General features: G+C 35.0%; 3 protein-coding genes across 5 annotated transcripts; all 3 read right to left on the bottom strand.

Annotated features, from left to right (window-relative positions):
* Positions 1-222: 222 nt before the first annotated feature.
* On the bottom strand, positions 223-2,617 carry LOC117792117 (phosphotriesterase-related protein). Its single transcript, XM_034632107.1, has 5 exons — positions 2,422-2,617; positions 1,432-1,944; positions 1,210-1,374; positions 935-1,152; positions 223-547 (listed from the first exon to the last, which is right to left on the bottom strand). The coding sequence occupies exons 1-5, from the start codon at positions 2,438-2,440 to the stop codon at positions 410-412; spliced, it is 1,053 nt and encodes a 350-aa protein (XP_034487998.1). The 5' UTR covers positions 2,441-2,617; the 3' UTR covers positions 223-409.
* Positions 2,618-4,451: 1,834 nt separating this feature from the next.
* LOC117791719 (AN1-type zinc finger protein 6) lies at positions 4,452-23,451 on the bottom strand. 2 transcript variants are annotated; one of them, XM_034631541.1, is made up of 6 exons: positions 22,845-23,451; positions 18,989-19,031; positions 11,020-11,435; positions 10,789-10,947; positions 7,934-8,126; positions 4,452-7,854 (listed from the first exon to the last, which is right to left on the bottom strand). In XM_034631541.1, exons 3-6 carry the CDS (start codon positions 11,116-11,118, stop codon positions 7,706-7,708), a joined length of 600 nt encoding a protein of 199 aa, XP_034487432.1. In that variant the 5' UTR covers positions 11,119-11,435; positions 18,989-19,031; positions 22,845-23,451; the 3' UTR covers positions 4,452-7,705. The 2 variants fall into 2 exon arrangements, with proteins under 2 accessions (XP_034487432.1, XP_034487433.1); XM_034631542.1 differs by lacking the exons at positions 10,789-10,947; positions 11,020-11,435; positions 18,989-19,031; positions 22,845-23,451 and adding an exon at positions 8,359-8,592 and having other exon boundaries at positions 4,988-7,854.
* Positions 8,229-9,686, bottom strand: LOC117791718. Of its 2 annotated transcripts, none has more exons than XM_034631539.1 (2): positions 9,351-9,686; positions 8,229-9,252 (listed from the first exon to the last, which is right to left on the bottom strand). In XM_034631539.1, the coding sequence occupies exons 1-2, from the start codon at positions 9,577-9,579 to the stop codon at positions 8,582-8,584; spliced, it is 900 nt and encodes a 299-aa protein (XP_034487430.1). In that variant the 5' UTR covers positions 9,580-9,686; the 3' UTR covers positions 8,229-8,581. The 2 variants fall into 2 exon arrangements, with proteins under 2 accessions (XP_034487430.1, XP_034487431.1); XM_034631540.1 differs by having other exon boundaries at positions 8,229-9,249.
* Positions 23,452-24,438: the final 987 nt, after the last annotated feature.

Genomic DNA, 24,438 nt, shown 5'->3' with positions numbered 1-24,438 from the left:
TCAAATGCCTGACTTTAAGAGTTAATTGCTACTTCCAAGACACATAAACTTACACATTAATTCTAATTATCAAATAATTTTTCTGATATGATCTAAGCCAACATAATTTTGGGAAATTACTCGTAGCATTTATAGCCTGGTAACAGTACTTCCGATATACCGTGCCTTTTGGAACATGCGAATACTTAATTGATACCATAGTAACCATAAAAAAAAGTCAAATTATAAAACACACCCATTAATTTTATATTTGGGAATTCATTGTTCATTCAAACAACATTGTTAATCTAATCGACACATAAAAACAACAACGTACTAAATGAAGATGTAAACAAATGGTCATAATAATCCATGTTCGCGTAATCAGCTGATCATGGTGTGAAGGTCAAGACGAGAGCTGAAAATCCCACTACGCATTGAAGACTAACCAGTCGGCCGGATTGGTGACCGTCATTTGTTTCACCTGCTCGGGGGTGACGCCGCGTTGCAGCATTCGGGGCACAATATTCGTGTGTATGTGATGATAGCCATGGCCACCATAGGATGTCTATAATAAAATAAATAATAAACACAAATAGTTTAAAGGATCATAGATCATCGTTTCCTAGACAAAAATTGTTTAAAATCATATCAAATTAGTCAGTAAAATTCCAGTCGCATAGGTTGGAGAACTTCTGAACCAAGCAAATGGTATCATGACATTTTTTCTTTTTTTTATTTTGTATAGATTAAAATAAATCCACTTGTTACTTTGGTTGGGAATAGGGATGAGTTGGATTTATAATATACTATGCTGTGTCTAAATTTCAGCTTCATAAGCCATACGGTTTGGACACCACAATGATCAGTCAGTCAGTCAGTGAGTCGGTCAGGACAAAAAGTTTTATATATAAAGACAGTCTTTTATGTAATCCCTATCCCGATTGTGACTTACCAAGCGATGTTTTGTGTGTATGTCATGTGACATGAGCAGCCTGTCCACAAGTCCTTCATTGATTAACTTGATGAGATTTTCGATGCGTTGTCCATCCGATATCATGTCCACGGCCGAGTTCAGTTGGTAATAGGAGCACTCGGTGCCAAAGAGATCATACTGCAAGTAACATCCCAATTTGGCAAACTCCAACAACTCATCCATATCAAAAATGGTACCTGGAAGGAATGTTTGCTAAGCATATTTTTCTGCATTAGATAAATTCCATGGCTTACGGTCCAAATGCGACATGACACACTTGTTGGCACGCCCACCCGCCTCCAGATAAAGGCGCAGGATTTCGAAAGGCGCCTGGGATACACGATGCGGATGCAGTGAGACGCCACAGCCAAGTACCTCCTGGATTTCACCAGCGGCACGGATGGAATTACTCTCGAACTCTAAAAAGAGAAAGTGTGAATAAGGGAGAAAGTTAAGTGCGATGATCTTCCACACACCTTTGACGGGATAAACGCTGGCCACCTCGCCAATGAAACCGCATTTGATCATTTGACCGTTCACCTCGATACCCGTCAGGATTTCCTTGCTGTACATATCACTCATCTGTTCAACGGTGAGATTGGAATGCGTCGAGTCCTGCGTGGCATGTATATAGTGACCGGTGCCTGCGATAAAATGCACGCCCGTTGTTTTGGCCAGATCCACAATAAAGTCCAGATTACGCTTTAAGCCGTAACTGCTGTTCTCAACAATGGCGCCACCGCCATGTTTCTTATAGAGCAGCACATCCTTTCTGGACGCCTGCAGCGCCTCATCGTCATAAAAGCGTACGTTCTCCCGACTCGAATATGGATAGAGACGCACGTAACCCAGTGTCGTCATACTAATCTTTTTGTCCAGCTCGCTCTCGAAATCTGTCGGCGGTGCCTTATAGAAGTGTTCAAAGTCCAGCGCCACATGCTCGTGGGTTAGAGTCCGGCCCAACAGATTGGACGGGATGCTGCCGAGAACTGCACGGATTCGGGATGAGTGATCATAGAATAAAATAGTTTATTTACACACAAACATATTGATAGAGAGAATCTGATAATATTGTTGCTTTTACAACTGCAAAAACTAAAAGTTGCTCTTATCAGGGCTCTCTCTCTCTCTTTTTCCATACTCAGCTGAACACTTTCCGTATATCAGTGCTGTCGACTTAGCCTTTTTCCCGATATATCTGTCTTTTTAAAAACAATTTCAGCCGGAATTTGTCAGGTATTTCCAAAACTACGTTTTCAACCTCTTTTAACATTTTAAGCAAAACATATATTTAAAAAAAAGACACAATTAAATGCCAATAGAGATAACAAAGATTGCGAGTATGCTCTCGTTTATAAAGTCTTAATAATATATATAATATATGCACTATATTTTATTTTTTCATATATTTTTCCCTTTATTTCCGATCAGTTTGCGGCGATTAATACACTGTTGTGTATACTCACCAGTTTCTATTCTTGACATTTTTTTTTACATTAATTGGGGTCACACTTGGGTTTGACTCCCTCTCTCTCTCTGCGCTGTCTGTGTGAGAGAGCACGTATCTGTGTCTGTGTTCTTCGAATATTACTGAAAACCAGTTGATTTTAACTGGGACTTTACTGCGTGCATTCACTTTGAGCGCAGATGGGCAACTGATTTTCGCAGTGGAGCTCTCCAACATGATTACGCTATACTGCGAACTCTTTAAATATCTCAGAATGAGTCCGTTATCAGCTGCCTTCTTTACTTATATAAAAATTTCAGATCAAAACGCATCTAATCTTGCCTAACTTAGGTACTCAGTTAAATAAAATATTACTAAGATTGAGGCTTATGTATCTTATGAAGCCATATAGTTTTTTCTCACTAATGTAGCAATTCAAATTTATAATTCAGTTAGACTCACATCTAATCTTGTCATAATATTTGTATTGTAAAGTCTCTGTTTTTGTTTTCTTCAACGCTATCTCAATGATATTTAAGGCATACTTAGATGCGATATACACATTTGCATATATAGGTATTATACAAACAGTACAAATAATAGTGACAATTGCATCTCAGTGTTTAATTGCATGAGATTAGAACAAATCTGTTTCTAAATTTTTGATTTTGCCCAAATTAAATCGTTACCTTATTATTTTAGAAAAATCTGAAAATTATTGTCCAAACATGGAAAATGAACTTGACCAGATTTTAAGGGTTAAAGTTTAAGATATATCCAATTGTCCCCACACTCTACTTGTAATAACTGTCAAAATGCCAAATACGCTCAGATTTTATATATATATATATGTATTTCTCAGAATAATTCTCTTTATTAGTTTCATTTCTTTCCTTTTGTTTTTTTGATGTTTTTATATTACTTATGTATAATTTTTATCAGTTTTAGCAATTTCTCATTTATCAGATAGTCATATATATACGTATATATATAAGTTGACATATATATACATATATATATGAGTTTACACTTAAGATGTATGTATCTTATATTCATGTCATTGCTGCTTTCTTTCCTCATTATATTGTATTTATTATTATTTCATTTATATATATACCTTAAAGTTAAGCATTTTTTTATACTTTTCCTCATTTCTATGTGGTAATCTCCACGCCAATTTTAGCCTTCTATATATATTTTCCAGCTGGTAAAGCTAAAACTTACATATTCAAGAATTAGTGTAGGTTTTTTTTAAAATTGTGTGCCTCTTTTAATATTTTCAAACCCAATTTATATGGCAACCAAGAAAATACGAAAAGAAAATTAAATCAAAGAGAATGAAAATTTGGTTAGCTGTTGACTGATTGAACACTGGCTGTGACTTCATTTAGATTAATTGATTGCATTAATTCGAAAATCATTTAACTAAATCATCAATTTTCAAATTGATTATAAAAAATTGCTGCAATAATTATTTATTTTATTTAGCACCTGGGGTCAAACTGCACTGTGGGGATGTGTAAACGGAAGAAAAATAATATAATCAAATTATACAAATAAAGATCAAACAAATTAATTTTTTTGTAATTATAGAATCGCTGCATTTATTTAACATTTTTAAACTATTTAGTTATGTGTATAAATTTGCAATTGTTCTTTACTTCGTGTTTTTTGTAGATTTTCTTTGTATTTTTCTGTTTTGTTTGTTTTGTTTTACTTTTGTTTTTATATTTTTTTTCTGCGTTATTAAAGTCATATAGTTATTGTATTTGTTATGCCTTGATAAAGTTAATTAAAATAGTTGTTGCTCTTATACGCACTTCCATATTTCTGGTTCCATATGTACTATGTATTCCTATTTAGATTCAAACTAGCTTTACCATTTTCTCATTAAATATATTTTCACGTGTTTTTTTTTCTCTTGTTGCAGAAGTTATACGCCTTTTTTAATTACAATTATACATTAGTACAATATTTATATATATTTATCTGTATCAATTATTATATATTTACGCGCTCGTTATCATTATCAATATACTCTTTTTAATGTTTTTGTTTTTACATACTACATATGATTTTTCCGTATCTGCCAACAAAAGTTACAAGCCCTAAATCAAAACAAAGCAAATGTCAAATTTTGCTAGCAATTACAAAATATGAACAATAGTCGATTGAATTGGATTGATTTTGAGTGGGGATTGTTGTGTTCTTAAGTTTATAAGCACAAAAAGTGACTAAGAGCGCCCAACAAAAATGATGAAACTCTAAAGAATACTAGAACAGCAAATAGAAATTGAATAATAATAATAAAAACTGTTAATTAAAATTAATGACGCTTACAATACGACAATAGTATGTTTGCATATGTGTGTATATGTATGTATGTACATAAATAGTTTAGTTAATTGGTAATTATTTGCCTTTTCACTTGCATCATATTAAACATAAACACAATTTCAACTAAAACGACACTAAAGCGTTTCAAACTATAATATCATAAACTATATCTAAACCAAAACAAAAAAAGAGAACTACGTATTTACGAACTTGTTAAAATTGGTGTAAATTTTTATCTTTTTCGTTAAGCCTACTTGTAAATAAGCTGGCCAGAAACCTAGACCCCATAGCTTTAATTGAACAGCTTAAATTGAGCTATTATTCACCCCATATAATTTGTCGGTGAGGTCGGGGATCCAAGCGATATTGCGGTATTTATAGATTTGTAGCTTTGTTTTTTTTTTTTTTTTTTTAGGTTTCATTTTGTGTCTGTATATTTAAATATGTTTACTTTAATGCATACAATTTTACTAATTAATTTTAAAGTGTTTATTGAATTATGATATACGTATGTGTAAATTGATTTTTTATTTGCAGTTTAGTTGAAAGATTTCAAAAATGTTAAATTTAAACGACTAAATAAAGTTTTGATTAAAATTAAAATGACAATTTTGCTGTTCTTGTTGGTTGTCGTTTTTCATCAGTTATTTGTATTTGCGTGCAGCTCGTATTCCCTTTAAAATTTACAATTATTATTTATACACTTTATATACGACCGCATTATTTATATATTATTACAAGTATGTTGAAGTAGCTGGTTTTGTACAGTTTTGTTTTGTATTTTTTTATTTATTTTATTTTCTTGACTTGCCTATTGAAACTTTTCTTTATTGTTTGTATACGGTTGTGCTTTGCTATTGCTTTAAGTTTCTATCTGAAATCGCTTACAGAAGGCGCCCCCAAAACAACATCATTATCAGAGTATAATCCAAAGAGTCGCTAACCAATCCAAAAAAAAAACATAAAAAATAAAAACAATAGCTACCGATATATGTATGTACTTATATTGCCCCCAAAACAAGCTTTACTCCTGGTCTGTCTACCCTTCTGTCTTTTATAATTGTTCGAAAGTTGAACGTGGACGTTGTCAGTAGCGTGGATAATGCTTTCTTTGGATGATGCCTTCTTTGAACTCAGTTAATTTCTTGTATTGTTTGATTATTGTTTTTGCTCACTTTTTCGAACAGCTGTGTGCCAAAAAGGTAAGGCTTTTATGAAGTTTTTCGGACTTATTTCAATTTTCGAATCAACATTTTTTTCATTTTCCTTGTTTTATCTTTTTATTGTATTTATATATTTTTATTTTTGTTTTTTTTTTGTTTTTTGTATATGCTTGTATAATGTCTAATGCTAACAACAAAATTTATATCTATGTGTTATTGTAATTCGTTTGTAATAAAATTGTAGTTACTAAAAGGAAGAAAGCAAAAGTAAAAGATCTTTTATATATGCCCGTTGATTTTTTTTGTTTTTTTTGTTTGTTTTTTAACATAACCAAAGAAAAAACTAAATAACGCTTAAAGCCATAAGAACCTAGAGACGAACCGTGTATATTTGACCATTTGCAGATTTTCGTTCATGTTTTGCAAATTAATTACCATATGAACATAGCGTACATTGTTTACAATTTTCATATACCCAGCAGAATTGTTAAAGTATATATCTCATGTACATCTATCTCTAAATGTATATGCATATTATATGTATGTTTGTGTGTACAGACAAATAATTCATCAAAATCAAAAGTTCAAAATAAATGTAACATTTTGCGTGATTGGGACCAAATAAAATTAATAAAGATAATTAAATGAAAATCGCACAACTTGCACTGCATTCTTCTGCTTTGATTTACTAGGTAATTATATATTAACTTTGATGTATTTAGTTTTTAATACACTCCTTTGCCATTATGTTTTCTTGCTGTATTCCTAAAAGGTTCTTGCGGAGCGAGACAACATGCCGAAAGGAATTTATTTTTACATTGTGGGTTTTTTCTTGTTTTTGTAAGATTTCACTTCTTTTCTTTTTTTTTTGTGTAATACATGTACATACATAATTAATTAATCAATAATTAAAAATTATGAAATAGTTGTTTTCTATAAGCGGTTTGTTGTTGGGGATTGTGGTTTAGCTTTAGTTGTTTTGCTTGTGTTTTTTGCCATTTTTTTTTTTTAATTTGCTTTTTACACATACAACACATTACAAACACAAATTACAAAAGTTCTCTACATAAAATTTATCGGTTTTCGTGTACTTTGTAACAATTAGTTGTTCTGTTCTGTGGGTGTGTGTGTGTGTGTACTTGTTGTGTTGTTGGCGAAGAACAAGGTTCGAATACAAAAATTTTGCAACTTGCATTTGGAATAACAAAATAAATGATGGTTCAGGATTGCTTTTTGTAGTGTCCCAGGTCACAGTTTATACAGTTTACACAGCAGCAAAAGGCGGTTTTCGATTGTTTGTTGTACTTGCTAACGCGCTGATACGCGTCTGGTTCAAGTCTGTGATAAAGTTGCTGTTGCTGTAGCTGTAGCTGTTGTTGTTGTTGATTGTTGTTGCTGTTTGCTGGTCCTGTTGCTGTTGCTACTGCGTCGTACTTATGAATGTTGTTCCGTGATGTTGTTGTTGCTGGTGCAGTTCCCGTTGTTTGTTGTTGTTCTTGTTTGCGTGGTATTTGGTTAACGTTTCTGTACTATTGTTGCTTGTTATTGTTAACATTATAATTAAATTACAATTACAATTATTTATAGTATTTATATATATATATATATATAAATATATATATATTTATGTGTGTGTGTGTGTGTGTGTGAGTGTGGTGTGTTTTGTTTCATATTGTTGTTGATGTTGTTATTATTTTTGTTTTGTTGTGGCGTTGCATCATCATATGTATATATGGATATACTATATCATAACGTGTAGTTGTTATTCTACGTCTACTGTTACTGGCACAATCTCACGCAAATTCAAATCTTTTGAATTTTCTCGCCAACTACAACCGGATTATTGCGTCGTATCTCCTGTGCACCATGCTCTCTATAGTCGAATGTGCAATTATGTTTATCGGAATAACGATGCACGGCACAGTACAAACCGCCACAGCGACACTGGAAACCTATATACAATAAAAGAAAAAAGAAGCAATTAATAAATCAATTTACACATGTATCTTGTATCTGGATATCAATACTTACCAGTCAGGCCAACCTTCTTGCGGCATTCACCACATCGGTTCTTCTTCTTTTTGGCATCCTTGTCATCCTCCTTGTCCTTGTCATCCTGCTCACTGGCGGAGGCAGCTGCTTGTGTGGAAGTATTTGGACCGGTCGCCGATATGATGGCTTCGCTATTGGATTTGGCAGCGGCAGCGGCATCGTCAGTGATTTTCTGCACAAAACAAAAAGAGAAATTGATTATAAACGCATCCAAATCCACATCAAAAGCAACTACAAATCTGTTCCAACTTGCATTAACAAATATTTTAAAATGTATATTGAATTTTTGTTGTTTTTATTTTGCATAAATCAAACTCCCACCCCCTGTCATTTCAATCTATTAACAAATAATCATGTGCTAATCAAGCGCTGTCTGTTTGTGTTGATGATGTCAGCATGTTTACCCGCTTCTTGGCAACTGCATCATCAGCAACAGCAACAGGGGAATCATTTGGAGGATTCGGCAAACTTTTGCTATGCGGCAACAACTCAGTGTCAGTTAAAGTATCGCGACTATTATCAGATTCTGTAATACGACGCTTGATGGGCTGCGATTGACGCTCATCCGGCTTCCGCTTTGATTGATCTGATTCATCGCCATTAGACTTATCCATGCTGCAAACTTGGTCAACGGAATGGAACCGAAACAGACTTGCTTTTGGCTTTCCTAATTGGCAATTGATGATCACGTCTCGCTTCGGGCGGTATCGAGTATGCCAGACGAGGGGAAGGTCTGATATAATCAGCCGGAACGGGTTGACGGGCAATTGATCCAGCCTTGATGCGCTGTTTCTTAACTTTCTTGGCACCTGTTGAGGTCTTTTTGGTGGCACCTTTCGGCTTTGTTGTTGTTGGTTCTGGCTTCTCCTCGACGTCTACGATTGTGCCGGGCTGATGAACGACGTTCCTTCTAAGGATTGGGCTGCGCTGCTGCGAAAGGGACAGATTGAGCTTGCTGGAGACGCTGCTGTGGCCGCCAGTCGCCTTGGGCTTAAGCTTCTTAACGCGTTTCTTCAGCTGCAGGCTGCCAATGTTCGACGATCCCTTCTTGACGCTCTTTACGTTGCTGGGCGGAAATGTGTGCACGTTATTTGAGAACTTGACTTTACGAGCTCCTGTAATCTTAGCTTTAGCACCGCCCTTAATATTTGCAGACACAAATGCACCAGCGGGTTTACGTGACAGTGAACTCTTCTTGACTGCAGACGCTGTTATGCTCGAAGACGGCACAACATAAGCTGACTGGACACCAGAGACAGAGGCGACGCCGTTCTTTGCTTTACGGACTCCTCCGTCTGCTGAGGAAGGAAGCGCAGAGAAGGAAGGATGCAGATAAAGTAGGAGGAACGAATTAGATTACACCAAAGTGTGAGACAAATATATACTGAACGTGTACCCTTTGTCAAAAGTGTGCTGCCTGACTTCATCGATTTGGTTAAACTGATGGCAGAAGTCAATGCTCCAGCGGAAACCCGGCTTGGATTCGGATTCGATTGCATCTTTCGTCTGATGCGTTGCGCCACCGGCAGCGTTGACTTTTCGCCAGCTCTCATCCTATAGGCAGTCGAATCAACTGCATTACTGCGCCCCGATGTCTTCAAGGAACCACCACTTAAATTATACATCGCCTCGATCTTTGAACTTAACTACTGAAAATTTTGAAAGATTGCCAAATGTTGTGCTTGTAAAAATTCAAATACGAATGACAAATATTTGGTTTACCCCGAATTCTTTAACATACATGTCAAGGCATTCTGGGATAATGATTAAACAAAACCAGCACATATTTACAAAAAATAAAGTTGACTTCATCAAATAATTATAAGAAATAACGACATTAAGCAATGGATTTTCCACTATCTGAAATCGATTTTACACATTTCTATTTTATGCAACTTTTCGGCATTCAAAAATAATAAGAAATCTTAAATTTATTAGAGTGTATAAAAAGTGAAGTTATCTTCGTAACCTTTTTTCATATTTTGCATTTTTGAATACCATGAATGTATCTTAGTATCTTTGCAAGAAATTAATAATCAAGATATATGGCATCCGACAAAGTCTAATAAAAGGTATCGTTCGTATCAAAATATCTGACAAGGATGAAGAAATAAGTGGTACTTCCTTAAAATATGATTTTGCTTAGCTCCAATACCATTGAGCGAATAACAACATATAGTTGTCTAAGAAAATTACAAAATTGAGTAAAAGTATCTTAGAGATACAAATGGATAATGGATAAAATGCAAAAGCAGTCAATGATAAATGTCCACTTTCATTCCATATACAAAGACATTGCTACGATTTCTTTTAGCAAATGGAGTTGGGATTGACATTGAGTGCATCAAATAGTCAGAAACGGAGGCTGATTAATAATCTTTATTGTTTACTTACTGGAAGCGGAGATTCTTCAGTCTGTTACATACATTTACGGAAAACAATAATTTGCTATTTTTTGAACACACATGTCATGCAATTGGAGGATTGGAATGGCGGGGATCCCTCGTTGGCATTACCCAGTCAACTTGACGACGACACGTGGCCAGCACAGCCAACACACACACACACGTTGTACGATTGAGTACAGTTAACGCTTTTCTATATTTTACACATACAAGTTGCTTACACTATTTCACTTTAAAGACGACTAAATTTATATCCGAAAAAAAAAGAGAGAAAAAACACAAAATTTGTAACTGACTGATGAAATATACAAAGAAATCAGAGGCGTGCCATTAAAATAAACCTGCTTGGCCTACTAAAGAAGTAGGTGGAGATGGAGATGGAGTAGATGAAGTTGGAACAAGATAGAGGGGAATTCACATTGGACTTACCTCTTTTACATCATTGTGTGACTGTTGTAAGCTCTGTACTGTGGGCTGTGCGGTGTTGGTTGTTGCAATGGCCGGACTGAATGTGGGGCTAGGTTGCGGGCTTGGAACTGAGACAGGTGTGCTGCTCACAGGTGGCTGTTGCTTTTTTCTAAGCGAGTCCTGTACAGAGAAAGAAAGAGAGAGAGAGAGGGATCAGAATTGTGTTTTGGATTGCGTGTGGATTGCATTTACCTTGTAGCAAACTGAACATAGACCATCTGTGGCTGGATTTCCATAAAATCCGCATCCAGAGCGGCACATGGGTTGCATTGGATTTGACTCGCGTTCCATGCTGGCTAGACCAACTCTGTGTGAGTGTGTGTGTTTATTTTAAAAGTTGTTTGGTGTTTGTTGTTGTTTTTGTTGTTGTTGACTTTCGCCCAGCGAAATTTGTGTTGCGTTTATTTCCTGTTGCAGCTGCGGCGCCAACAACTCTTGACTCCTTTCCTTTTGATTTGCCTCGTTGTATTTGTTTTTGCTATTATGTATAATCAGTTCGTATTTGTGTTTACTTAACTAACTTCCGTCCAAATAATTAGCCTTTTCTCGTACTTGCTTCGTGACTGACTCTTACACGGCTCAAATACAGTTTTCATCCAATTGCATAGCTGAAAAATAAATAAAAAAAAACACAAATGTTACAAAAATTGTAATAAAATATGCTAAAAATGAAGATTTCTTTGTACAAATCAGATATTAACAGTGTTGCATCGGAGAACGGAGAGAAATCACGTCAGAGTGTTATACAATAAACAACAAACAAAATTACATCTGGCTTTTTTGGCTCTCTCTTCAAGGCTGTCAGCACACAAATGCAGACATGTGAGTGTGTGTAAATAGAGATAAATAGCACAAAATAACAGAGAAATAAGCTATGCTCAAACCAGTTTTATCTTCAATAAAGAGATTCACATTAGAGAAGACAAATAGAGGGAGAGAGCAAACTAAACATTATCTTTTTTCTGCATGTAGATAGGAAGCAAATTAAACAAGTTTTATTCAATAATTTCATTAATGCAAAACAGACCCACCTAACGGACCTCAATTGAGATTGTACCACTTAAATATAACAATCGATTGTGTGTACTGCTTTATCAATATATTCATTGCATATCTCATCACTTTCCCTCTTCACCTAGTCTCTAGAGAAATTTGTAACTATGCAATACAATTCAAGAATTGAGCACTTGAATTTATTATAATTTTTTTATTTATTTCATACATAATGAACATATGAATTTATGAACATATTTATTTACATATGTAAATTAAAATTACAACATTTTAATACATACAAATTGGTATGTCTCTGTGGGCGTATGTACGTGGACTGTTTTTTAAAACGCACTCTAATGAGAAATAGATTTCAGACCTACTTACATACACATGTAGATAAATATGTACATAGATAAGTCGATCACATCAACAGAGCGAAGTCAACATCAGCTACGAAAGACAGAGCAACATAGACTCTGCTGATTGTTTATACATTGCTGTAAAGTTGCTGTTAAGAGCGGCCTCTGTTACTGCGTCCCATGGATTCACGTATGTACATTTCAGTTTATCATTATGTGTGTATGTAGTTCGCCCTCTTTTGCTTGTCTGGCTGCTTTAGTGTTTCTTTCTTTCCGTGTCTGCGCTTTCGAAGGAAGCAATAAATAATTTTTGCATTTTTCTCCTCTCTCTCTCTCTCTCTCTCTCTCTACTCTACCGCGTAAATTATACAAGTATTGTGTATAAGCGTACATTATATCCTTGCAGATGGTATATTAATGTTGCAACTTGCAACACACATTCAAGAACAAGACAAGATAAATGCATCTGGCTATATATGGGTACTTTATTATACTGTCCATCAGGACGATGCCCTCATTCGATATATTACCGTCAGTAAAACAATAAACAACAACAACAAAAGCTTGCAATTATATCGAATATTAAATATTTGGCCGCATATGTGTATCGTTTCATTCCATCTATTACTTATGATGTTACTCAAATTTCGGTTGGTTTTTTGCCCAAAGATACATATTTACATACATGTAGATACAATTTGTATCTACTTCTAATTTAAAGTGCAACTGTATCGACATTGATCTGGCAAAAATAGATAAACAAACCGCTGCTAATTTCGTACATACTAGACCAGAATATACATATATGTATTTATATAGTTATATATACATGTATCTATGAGAGTTCGAGTGTAGTTGATTTCCTGCTGTTGCGGTTGAATTGAAAGTCAAAACAGCTGTCTGTCAACGGTAGGCTCTCTCTTTCTCTCTGTCTCTCTGGCACTCATACAAATCATCAAAATGTCAAATACAAATACATACATACAAAAAACAACTCCCCACACAACAATTGGCAGGCATAAGCCCCCCGAGCGAGTACGTATCGTTGAGCAAGCAAACAAGAGAGAGAGAGCAGCTGTTATTGAGCGACAGCTTATTCGCTTTCGTACATAAATACACATATACATATGAGTATACTAGACACCAACGGACTGTATTGCTGCCCAATAAAACTTGGCTCCTATCGAAAGTAACTTCAAACCACATGTTAAGTAACGTAAGAGCAGTTGCTAAATCTTACGTTTTCCATTCGCTATTATACAGGGGTGAAACGCTGAAAGAAGGGTAGCATTGCAAGGTAGTTTGGCAGGGCTTCTGTTATGGCTCTGTTAACGCCCATTCCCCTTTCCAACGCCCATTTCCAAGAACAACGTTGCAGAAGGCCTTCTTGTAGAAGGCAGTAGAGCAGGCCTGCGGCGTTCGCTACGAACATAATGCTTCCAAAAGGCATTGCTTTGGAGTGGATAAGCAACGTTCATTAAAACACAATAAATATTGAAAATGCATATATATTTGCTTAGACAAATGTGATATATAAATAATAACATAATGAAAATATTTATATTTAAATCTATAAATAGTATATATTGCCCCCAGTGCGTTGTCTCGTCTTGGTTCGGTTTTTTCTATTCCAAAGGCGTCGGTTTTTTTATGTGTGCATCCACACTTTAAGAAATGAAAAAAAATTAATTACTTTAAGAATTAAACTCTGTATTACATAAAATAGTATCTACTCGTACTTACATTTAAATATAAAGTCGAACCACGCATTTTTACGTATTAATACATACATAAATCATATATTTGACGGCTCCTAAATAAATAAATAAAATATTATAATATAAATATAAATAAATAAATGCATTGTATAAATGCAAAAGAAATTACTATATTTTTGTACTTACACAATGTAAAAATAATATTTTTCCAAGTTTTCATATTTCAAAATCACTTTGCAAACACGTGCGCACTCGACGGCAGCTTCTTCTTTTTTGCGATAGAAAAATTACAAGTATATGAAGATCATCCACAAAAGAATGAAAAAAACATAAAGAAAAAACTGTAAAAATTGCGCTAATTATGCTATGTCCGCTCTTTCGTGGTGGTTAACAGAGTTTGTGCCTGTCTTTGCGAAGGCGAGGGCGTGTCAAAATACATAGCAGAGCAGCGAACGTTTTGAAAGACCTGGCGTTTAGCCTTCCAAAGTCAGCAAATGCAACGTACTCCTATTGCAAGGCTTTCTTGAGCTCTCTTAGCACCCTGTCAAGACATATACTACTCATTTTGCATGAATCATAAGGTTGCCAGAAGGAATTGCTTGGCGGAACACGTTGCTCCGGGTTTTACTGGGTGTCTGTAAAATGAGCGAAAATAAAAATCAAAATAAGAGTGTATTGGTGTGTGGTGATTGTCAACATCCACATCCACATCATTGTTGCTGTTTTCTGTTGTGCATTTGATTACCATACAATTAAACTTTGGCTCTCTCGCTAACATGACTTCGGCACTGCTCAGCTCGTTTCTGTTAAAAAGGCAAAGTGTGTCTATTGCAGCCATACATACATGCACACACATATGTATTCATGTGCACGCTTACATGTGTGTATTTTGTTTTGCAAAGCCGTCGTCATCGTCTTATTTCGCCTTCTACTTTAATATGTATGTACGTAAAAGTGTGAATGTAGAAAAAAAAACAACAACAAAAAATTATGCACCTGCATATGATTGTGTTGATTTTTCAGATTTAATGAATAAGTATTTGCTATTAACATGTGACTAGCCTGATTTGTACCTGTTATTAACCCACATAAATACGTCACAAGTACATCAAGATACATTCTATATATACATCAGTTTCTATGTACGTGTACTTGTGTGCATGACAGTGTTGCTAAATGTAAAAAGGAAATCATCTGATGTGGCTGCGATGACGATGACGACATCTGTCACCCGCTGAGTCGTGACGTCACGGCTGCTCTCATAGAAATAGAAACGTCAAATACAATTGTCGTTCATCAGACAGTTCGGCAAGAAAGTGTTTTGACAAAATCCAACATTTTCACAATTTCTCAAGCAAAAAAAATAAATACACATATGTACTACATATGTATGTAGCTTAAATGTTTCTTTAATTTCTTGATTTGTTATTCATGTTTTTTATTTTGTCAAAACAGAATCTTGACCAACTGTATGACACATGCATGAATGATAGCCAAATGCGCATTTATGCGAATTGCATAAGAAATAAAATCAGCGCCAAGTTTTAAGTGAAAAAAAAAACAATTAACAAATAAATAAACGCGTGCTGCACAAGTTGAAAAAAATAAAAACAAACAATTGCAAACCTGTCGCGATAACAACGGGAAAGTCGCACATTTGTTGGTCAAGCTTAAATGCTTAAGTATGTAATGTAATTACATACATACACAAACACACACAGACAGTTACTGCGTGTGTGCGTGTGTGAAAAGGTAAACAGGATTTGTTTTCGTGTTACTGCAATATTAAAACGCACAATACTCATACTAAATAAAAGGTTAATGTGCTGTTGACCTGCATTTTAATCACGAATTTAACAACAGGAAAAGAGAAGACTCGCTGAGATAGGCTGAGCATAAAAGGTAAAGAATGAACGTAAACGCAGCAACAACAACACACACATACGCACGCATGGCGTCTGAGTCACATTTACATATTAATGAGTGATTTAAGCGACCAGACAGGCACAAAGCAACGAAAACGGCAAGAATAAACTGATGAAATGCAACAGAGGAGTAACATCAGCGCTCTCATCGCATGTTAAATTATTATTAAAGAGCACAAAAGGAGTCGGAGAGCAAGCAAACAACATGGTGGCCATCTGAGCTTAGCTGTTGAGCTTTAAAGCCAAGCTCAAGAATGCGCCGCTCTTCCGGTCACGAATGGAGACTAAGAACTAAAATGAATTGAAAATGAACAACAGGGGCACTCACTGCCACAAAATAAACACAGTCTCAAAACGTATAATATCTTTAATGGTCAAGAACTGAATGTTCTTTTGCTCTTTACTTTCTCACATTAAAAGTCGTTAAATATTTTATGTTCTTAAATCGAGCTATGGCAACAAAGTTGTTATGAACGTAGTCAGAGCATCAATTAAATAAAATAAGCATTCAGGAATTTAATACTTTACTAAAAATTATAAAAGTTTTCTAGTGATCTTTGACCAAATCGAGATCATAAACTGCAAGAACAGGAAAAAACAAAACTCCTATGAGGAGGAAATAAATGAAAATAAATTCGTTTGTTGGCTTAAAAAGATACGGCCGATTCAAGGCCGAAAGATACGCAGTGCGAAACAGCAATTCGAGGATGCTAGCGAAAGCATATAAAAACAGACACCGATCTGTGGATGGCATTAAACTGATATTACCTTGAACTCTTTATTGGCTGCTTCCGAAGACAAAGGCAGTTCAACAGCATCCTCAACACAACAATATGGCAGACACTCGACACAATGCAAACACAGATATACCCAGAAAGAAAGCCATCTTTGACACACAGAACGGGTTATACCCTTACCAAATTTTGGTACATATGCTAGTAGTTGTTAACAAAAAATTTAAAATTATTTTAATTGATTGACCACTCAAGACCATATAGTTAGTTAACTCAGAACGTAACTATACCTTGAAAATATGTGCGTTAGGTTAGTGTATTTGATATTCGACATGCCGATTAAAGTCTCTTGTTTATCCTTCCTTCATTCGGTTTATTCGATTTCAAGTCTTGGCTCTTAGGCTTGGCCTTACGGTCAGAAGTGCGAGACCTTCTGCTGCCCTGTGGTATCTTTTAGGTTGTGCTCCTGTTTCTGCCACGCTGCAGGTTGTTAAGCACACACAAACACACATATATATATACATATATACACATTTAGTTACAAAGCGATTTCATACGTTGCCTTTGTGTGTTGGAAAGAGGGATACCCCACCGCACTTTGTAATCCCTAAATTCTAAAAGTAGGTGCTGTAGGTGCCGTGCCAGAGACGACGACTCATTTTACAATTGCACTCACAAACACACGCACACACACACACACACGACGAAGATTAATGGAAATCGCATGGGAAAATGAAATATGAGAAATGCTACAAGAGTATTGCTGTTGAAAGTGAAGAGAGAAGGAGAGAGAGAGAGAGAGAGTCGCAAGACTGGGAACGGGGTTCATTTCAAGCACAAGGTTCAGGTTGACAAGCAACCACCACGAAGATCGTCGTTGGGCGTTGTCGTCATTTTCATTGCAGAGTGAAGAAGAAGGAGAAGGAGAAGAAACAGCAGGAGAGCCCTAGACACACTTATTGTAGTGTGAGTGGAGCGAAGCTAATTGCAATACGGATATTACAGTAGTATAAAATAGAATTAGCCTTCATTGTGGACACATACTTAATAAGTACGATTGTATATGGATAGAATAGATTTGGTTTATATTAATTAAATTAGTAATAAGTGTTAGTATTTGGTGGTAGTATTTTTTAGAAGAAGTATTACCAACTACTAAGATACTGCATAATACGTAGTAGTAATAAATTTGAGTTTTTACCATAGTAAGGAACTGAAGGCAATTTCAAAGATATGTTGAATTTCAATTAATGACTATAACATCGCATCACATGGTTAAGTGATAAAAAATGTGAAGTGCGAATAACAAAGCAGACGAAAAGACAACAAAACGCGGAAGCATCTCAATTTAACTAGCAATATTTTTATTTTTGACTGCCACTTTGTGCTATTGAACTTTGCCGCTAGCGCGTGAACTTTGCAACAGTAACTGAAGGCGGAAAGAGAGGCAGAGAGACAGCGGCCAGCTGAGTCTGTGAGTTTGAGTGCGAGTCTGTGCTGGGCAGCGCTGCGCTGCTGACGTCAACTTCGTGGGAGTCGCGGGGTGTGTGATAAACAAAGCGTTCATTGCTGTTTCCATTGATTTATTTAATAAAATATCATACATATATGTACGTAATACATAAGTATATATGTAGATATGTACAAATCTTTGGTTACAGGCATTGAACTGCATGCAGAAGGCGACCAAGAAGACAAAGAAGACCAGGGCGAGGCAGACGCCAAGCGAGAGAAACGAAAACGACAAAGAAAGGAACGTGTACGGTTTACAGGACGGTGACACGATACGGAGACGGATATGGAGGAAAGCAAAGTTAAGAAAGAGCAGCCAAGGCAAAAGTTTCGCTTTTCATCTTGCCAGGCTAACGGTAATGTGGAGAGTTGACGGTTGCCATAGCTGCCAGGTGTGGTGAATACACATGTACTTGACTTGGACTGTGTGTGTTGAAGAGCGAGCACAACACACCACACATTAAAGCTGCTGCCGTCGAGGGCGGGGTGTGGGGTAACCTTCTTTGTGTAAAAAAAAACCACACAAACTGATGGGGGGAGGGAAGGGGGAGGAGATCTTGAGTGACACTTTAAATGCCAACCACAAAGAATCTGTATGTATGTATAGGTAATAACAACATAATAAATAAGCATGTGTGCATATTGATTTATCATTTGAATAAAAGAGTTTAAGGATTAAATAAAATAAAAAGTTTAAGGACTATGTTTTTCACCAAACAAAAATTTAAGATACAACAACAGGTTAAACCCATAAAGTAACTCGCTAAGAATCAACCTTTTATTTACGAAATAAAACAACAACAGTTAACAGGATTAAATACAAGTATATAGCCTGCTGTTGAATCTGAAGGACATGGCCATTTATGCCAAGGACAACTCGCCAAGGTTATGGGTGGGGGGAGAGGGGTGCTACTTACGTTTTAGTTGTAGGCCCCAAGTGAAATGTGTTCAAAGGTTGCGCTGCAAGAGAGAAAAAGAAAACCGATTAGAATGTACAAATTTAGACAATTAAATGCAGTTTTATTTAAATAAATTTAATAGAGACATATACATATATTTCTTTAAGCTGAGAGAAAAGTGCATAGAGTGCATTTAAACATGTACCAAAATCTGACAGCATTTATTTCCTTTTATGATATTTGTTTGTCTCAAATGTTAATCAGTATTTTTCTTACTCACTATAACATTACATACGCCCATTTCTAGTTTGACTCTAATTTCTCCCAGTGTATTTTGCATACACTTTTCGTTTCGTTTCCCTTATGTACAACTATTTCTACATTCAAATGCATAGGTACAGTACACTCTCTCTACTATACAAATAAAGATCACTTGAGCACACACATTCATACAAATAAATATACGCACCCACTAAAACACATATGTGAGTGTTGTAGAAATATATGTAAATGGAAAAATCAACAGGCAGGAAACCAACAACAAAAAATTGCATAACTTAAAAAAAAATAAAAGCTAAAAGAGAAGCCAAGAGACGTATCAACAACATGTCTATATGTATGTATACATTATTTATATAACAAGATCAACTAGAGAGGATTAAGCTCTAAAAATAGCAACAAGCAACTACAAAAAAAAAAAAATAGAGCTTCGATAATCATTGAACATTCTCGATTTGCGGTAAACTGTAACTGTTAATGGAGCACACGCCCGAGAGAGCGAACGAAGCAGGAGAGCAGACGGGAGAGTAGACAGACGTTGGTGATCAGCGGTTGGGAGAGTGGGAGCTTTGGAGAGGGGAAATGGGCAACTGTTTGCACGCGACCTAAAAACAAACCAACAAAAATGAGGTCGTGGTCATACACGCGTCGCTGGGGCAGAGAGAGAGAGAGAGAGGAGAGACGAGAGGGAGGCGAGAGTAAACCGAGCAGCTGACGCTGACAGCGACGGTGACGGTGACGTCGACGTTGACGCGGACTTATCAGTTGTTTGTATATATGACTACACGAAAAGAGAGCAACACAAGGGAGACAGCAAGTTTTGAAAGAGAGAAGAAAAAACGGAAAAACGTTTCACAATATAAAACAAAAAAACACACAAGTTAAATAAGCTAACATACAGTTGCATACGAGTGTGTATGTATGTATATATTTATATATGAATATTTATAGGTATTTGTACGTGCGCAATTTGTTTGTTTTTATTTCATTTGTTAGTTTTGCCTTCGTCATCATGAATATAACTAGAAATACAATAAAAGAAACACGTATTTTTATATCAACGACACGTGTTGTTTATCGACTTTTGCAACAAACAAAAACATTTTTTAATCAATACAAAATTAGTCACAGCACCAATTGAAAAGTTTCATCAACGCTTGCTCTCTTGCTTTCTTATTAGTCATTATCTTTAGAATGAATGAATAATACGCTAACAAAACAAGTTCTAGAATATCGTATTTATGTTAAAAATAAGTTCGACATGTTTTGATTAACTATAGAAACAACACTAGCTTTTATTCTCTTACAAATAAATGAACAAAATTAGGTCTTTTGAGGATATTAAACTATGATAATAATAATAACTCAAGTATTTTATATATTACAAGAATAACTTGAATGTTGAAAACATGTTTGTTTGGAAAACTATTAATATAATAGCATATTTCAATGATCTCAAGTTTTTGATGTTACTTTCTATTACTTAAGTACATATGTAGGTATTTTTTTCACCTTATCAGTGCGTCACGAATGTGAAGAATGATGAAATAGGCAATAGGAAAAAGAATATGCTTCCAGAATAAACTGTATGACAAGAAATATGCAAATTTAACTTAAATACTCTTTTATTCATATATATATGAAATATTTTATCATCGCAATAGAAAATAATATTAAATTTTAATATATTTTGTATGTATTCCTGATAAATAATAACATTATTAGTACCTTTGACTAAATGAGGCTGTATGAACTACATAAAATTATATCATTTCAAATGAAATATCCATTTTATCCATATTTTAGCCCAAACTTTTTCATTGAGACTTGAATATGTATGTACATATGTAAATATGTACGTTTGCACGATTGTAAATAATACACAAGTTATGAAAACAGCGACGACGTGTAAAAATCTGCTTATTCCATTCCCATTTCCATTTCCAATTTCATTTGCATTGTAGAGTGGCGTAAAACGTGATAGTGATAATGCACATTTTGCGATTAGAACCAGACTCGAGACACGTGTCGAATGCCACAACTAATATATAATATAAAAGCACTCGACTGTTGAATACCCTGTCGCTTACATATTACGTTAAAGAGAGTATTGAATAATTAGAATGAATGCAGTATCAATGGGGAATATTTGGACAAACTTTAACTTATTTTTGAACAGAAAATTTTCCACTTCTCTATTGTATGTTAAATGTGAATCCAATTGATAAAGCTATTAGGAACAAAGTTCACTTTTAGTTCATATTTATTTTCCTTATAAAACAAGACTTAAAATGTGCTAAATTACATCAGCAATCTGCGTACAATTAACATTAATAAAATGTCGTCATCTTTATTAATTATTATCTTTAAAATGACTGAATTTTGTTATTTTGTCAAAACAATTACTTGAGTTTTTATGAAATGCAACCTTGTATGTGAGATATAAGCATACATATTGAATTGTACGTTACTCATAGATATGTATATAGTAACATTAGCGTTAATTCAATCCCCCCTCTTTACTCCACGAACGAATACAGGTAGCAACAGCAATGTAAGAATTAGTGTCAATTGGATTTGCATATGGCAAGAAAAATGAGCCCTCATCAAATGAAAAAGCAAAATGCCATGTGCCCACATAAATGTAGATTGTGATAATAAATTAAAGATAATGCGTGCAAAACAAATGTTGACCAAATACATATACACTGACATGTACACTGTATGTGTGTATGTGTGATGACTCATGCAGCGAACCCACAAACTTCTCTAATCACAAACTGCATTCAAACAATTACAATACATACGTACAAATATACACACAGACAAGGGACAAAAAGATAGTAAAATTTAAATGACCAGCGATAATTTATTTGCTATTGCTTATGTGCTTGGATACTTGGTACGTATGTATGTATGTACTTGACCTATCAGTACATTTATGTATGTACATATGCATCTACAATGTATGTATGCATAAGCATACATAGTTTTTGCAACGTCCTTCGTGACAAAGACAAAAGCGAGCAGTTTTTTTTGCTTTCGCTATTATATTTTTTTGGCAAGGGAAAAAGCTGTTGGGAGTGTAGCCAAATTCTTAGTTTCCTACACTGAGCAAAATGTCAAACAACAAAAGAATACAATGGTATTGTGCTCTCAGTGTATGTATAAATATATACACACATACGTATGCACATATATCAATTCGTACCAAGTGCTAATAAATATGAAGGTTGAAATTGAGATTCGATTCGAGTCGATATATACAAATATGTACGTATTTTTCCTACTATTATTTTAACTGGCTTTAGCTTTCATTTTCTTTCCTCGTACTGCTATTTATTTATTTTGTGTTTTACGCGACATGGCAACGTCAGTCTTATGTACAAGGCACACGCTCACGCACACAACAGTGCTTGTGTGTGTGTGTAGACAGAGAGAGAGTGAGTATGGTTTGTCAGTGGTGAGCTCAGCACTGCGCTCATGTTGAAATTTAGCTGTTAATGGTGGTGAATAAGCGCGCGTGAGTAGTGCGACGACGTAGGCGAAAATTAAACAATTTTTTCATCAGAAAACGCTTAAGTAATGCACTTACTTGGAAAGTTCGTTATTGTAATTGTTATTAGTTATTGCAAATGGCTAAAAATATTTAAAGCAAAGTTGCCAGTTTTATTGGAATCACAGTTGTAATGAATTTTTTAATGGTTGAGGTTGATTTTTTTTTCTTTTTTCTCTTTTCACAAAGTATTCGAATACATATGTAAAAATTGCAATTAAATTATAAGCTTTCCGTAGAGAACTGCACAGGGCGAGGGCGGGGGGGCGAATTCAAATAATATATATCACAAATTTATGGTTAACTTTCTTTTGATTTTAAATTAACTAAATTTTTCTTGCACACAACGCACACGGCGACGACGACGACGTTAGCAGCGACGCTGGCGCACAGTTAACAGTTGCGTTTTATTAGCGCTCGACGATTATTTGTAACAATAAATGTAAAGTTATTACAATTTATGCCAAATCAACACGGCGCGTACACACACACACAGAAACACAAAGCCAGCCAGCGAACGAAGCAGACAGAGACACAGCGCGTGTATTGTATTGTGGATGACAGTTGTAGTTGTGTGGTAGCAAAACCCAACGTGGATTTGATCCTCCAAACTCGATGTGAAGTCTCCAAGGTTCAACGCACGAATGAAACGGTAAAGCAACACGCAAAACACTCGAGCAAAAATTCAACTGGCTATGTTATACTCAAAATGAAATGTTATGCACGCAACAGAGTCTGTTAAGGCAAATGTGAATTGTCACTGTCAATTTTATTGTTCATCGAATGCGTTTCAAATCCTTTTCTGGTCGATTTTGTCGTAAATATATGCAATTACTTTTGTACATATATGTATATTCTTTGACTCTGAACAACAAAGATTGAAAAAGACAGCTAAGCATTAAAAATCACATATGTACATACATACTATGTGCATATCAGACGGAAGTGAGAGCAGATGAGTACGTGTGCAAACTAGAGAGAATTTAACTAGCAGTGGTGAAAAACAGCAAGTAGGAAATATTCTGTACATGAACATGAGTACATATACATATTTATAAACTTTAATATGAATTTGTGTTGTATTTAATAGCCTTTATAATAGCATAAAATTCATATTGTAAAACAACAGTCTGATATCCATACACATAACAGAAGATATATAGCATTAAAATGAGTGCAAAGTTCATTAAATAGACAATAAGAGAGCAGGAGAGAAATGTTGTACTTTAGTATAATAGAGATGAGCAAAAATGTGACTGTGTTAATTGAGTCATGTTAAGGCAGAGGAGCAGGATCTATACATAAATGTAAAATGTATATTAAACTAAAATTATAATGCAGTTAAGTTTCATATATGTATATGTATGTTGGTAGATTCAAATATCCTATAAACATAAATAGAAGCATTAACTACATTGTAATACATTAAATCGTTAAAGCTATTTACATATACATACATGAACAATTTCTTTTATAAATATTAAAAAATAATATCATTGTGCTAAGTCACAGGTATTTCACACATATGTATGTACACATACACATATGAATGTACATTTCAACACGCACACATACGAATGTACTCTTTGTAAAGACCACTGCAAGGCCTGAGGGAATGAGTTATAGAGAACAA

The sequence above is a fragment of the Drosophila innubila genome, assembly GCF_004354385.1.
Source record: "Drosophila innubila isolate TH190305 chromosome 3R unlocalized genomic scaffold, UK_Dinn_1.0 2_E_3R, whole genome shotgun sequence".
NCBI lineage: Eukaryota > Metazoa > Arthropoda > Insecta > Diptera > Drosophilidae > Drosophila > Drosophila innubila.
The sequence above is the reverse complement of the archived record's forward strand: the minus strand, read 5'-3'. Positions and strand labels throughout refer to the sequence as shown.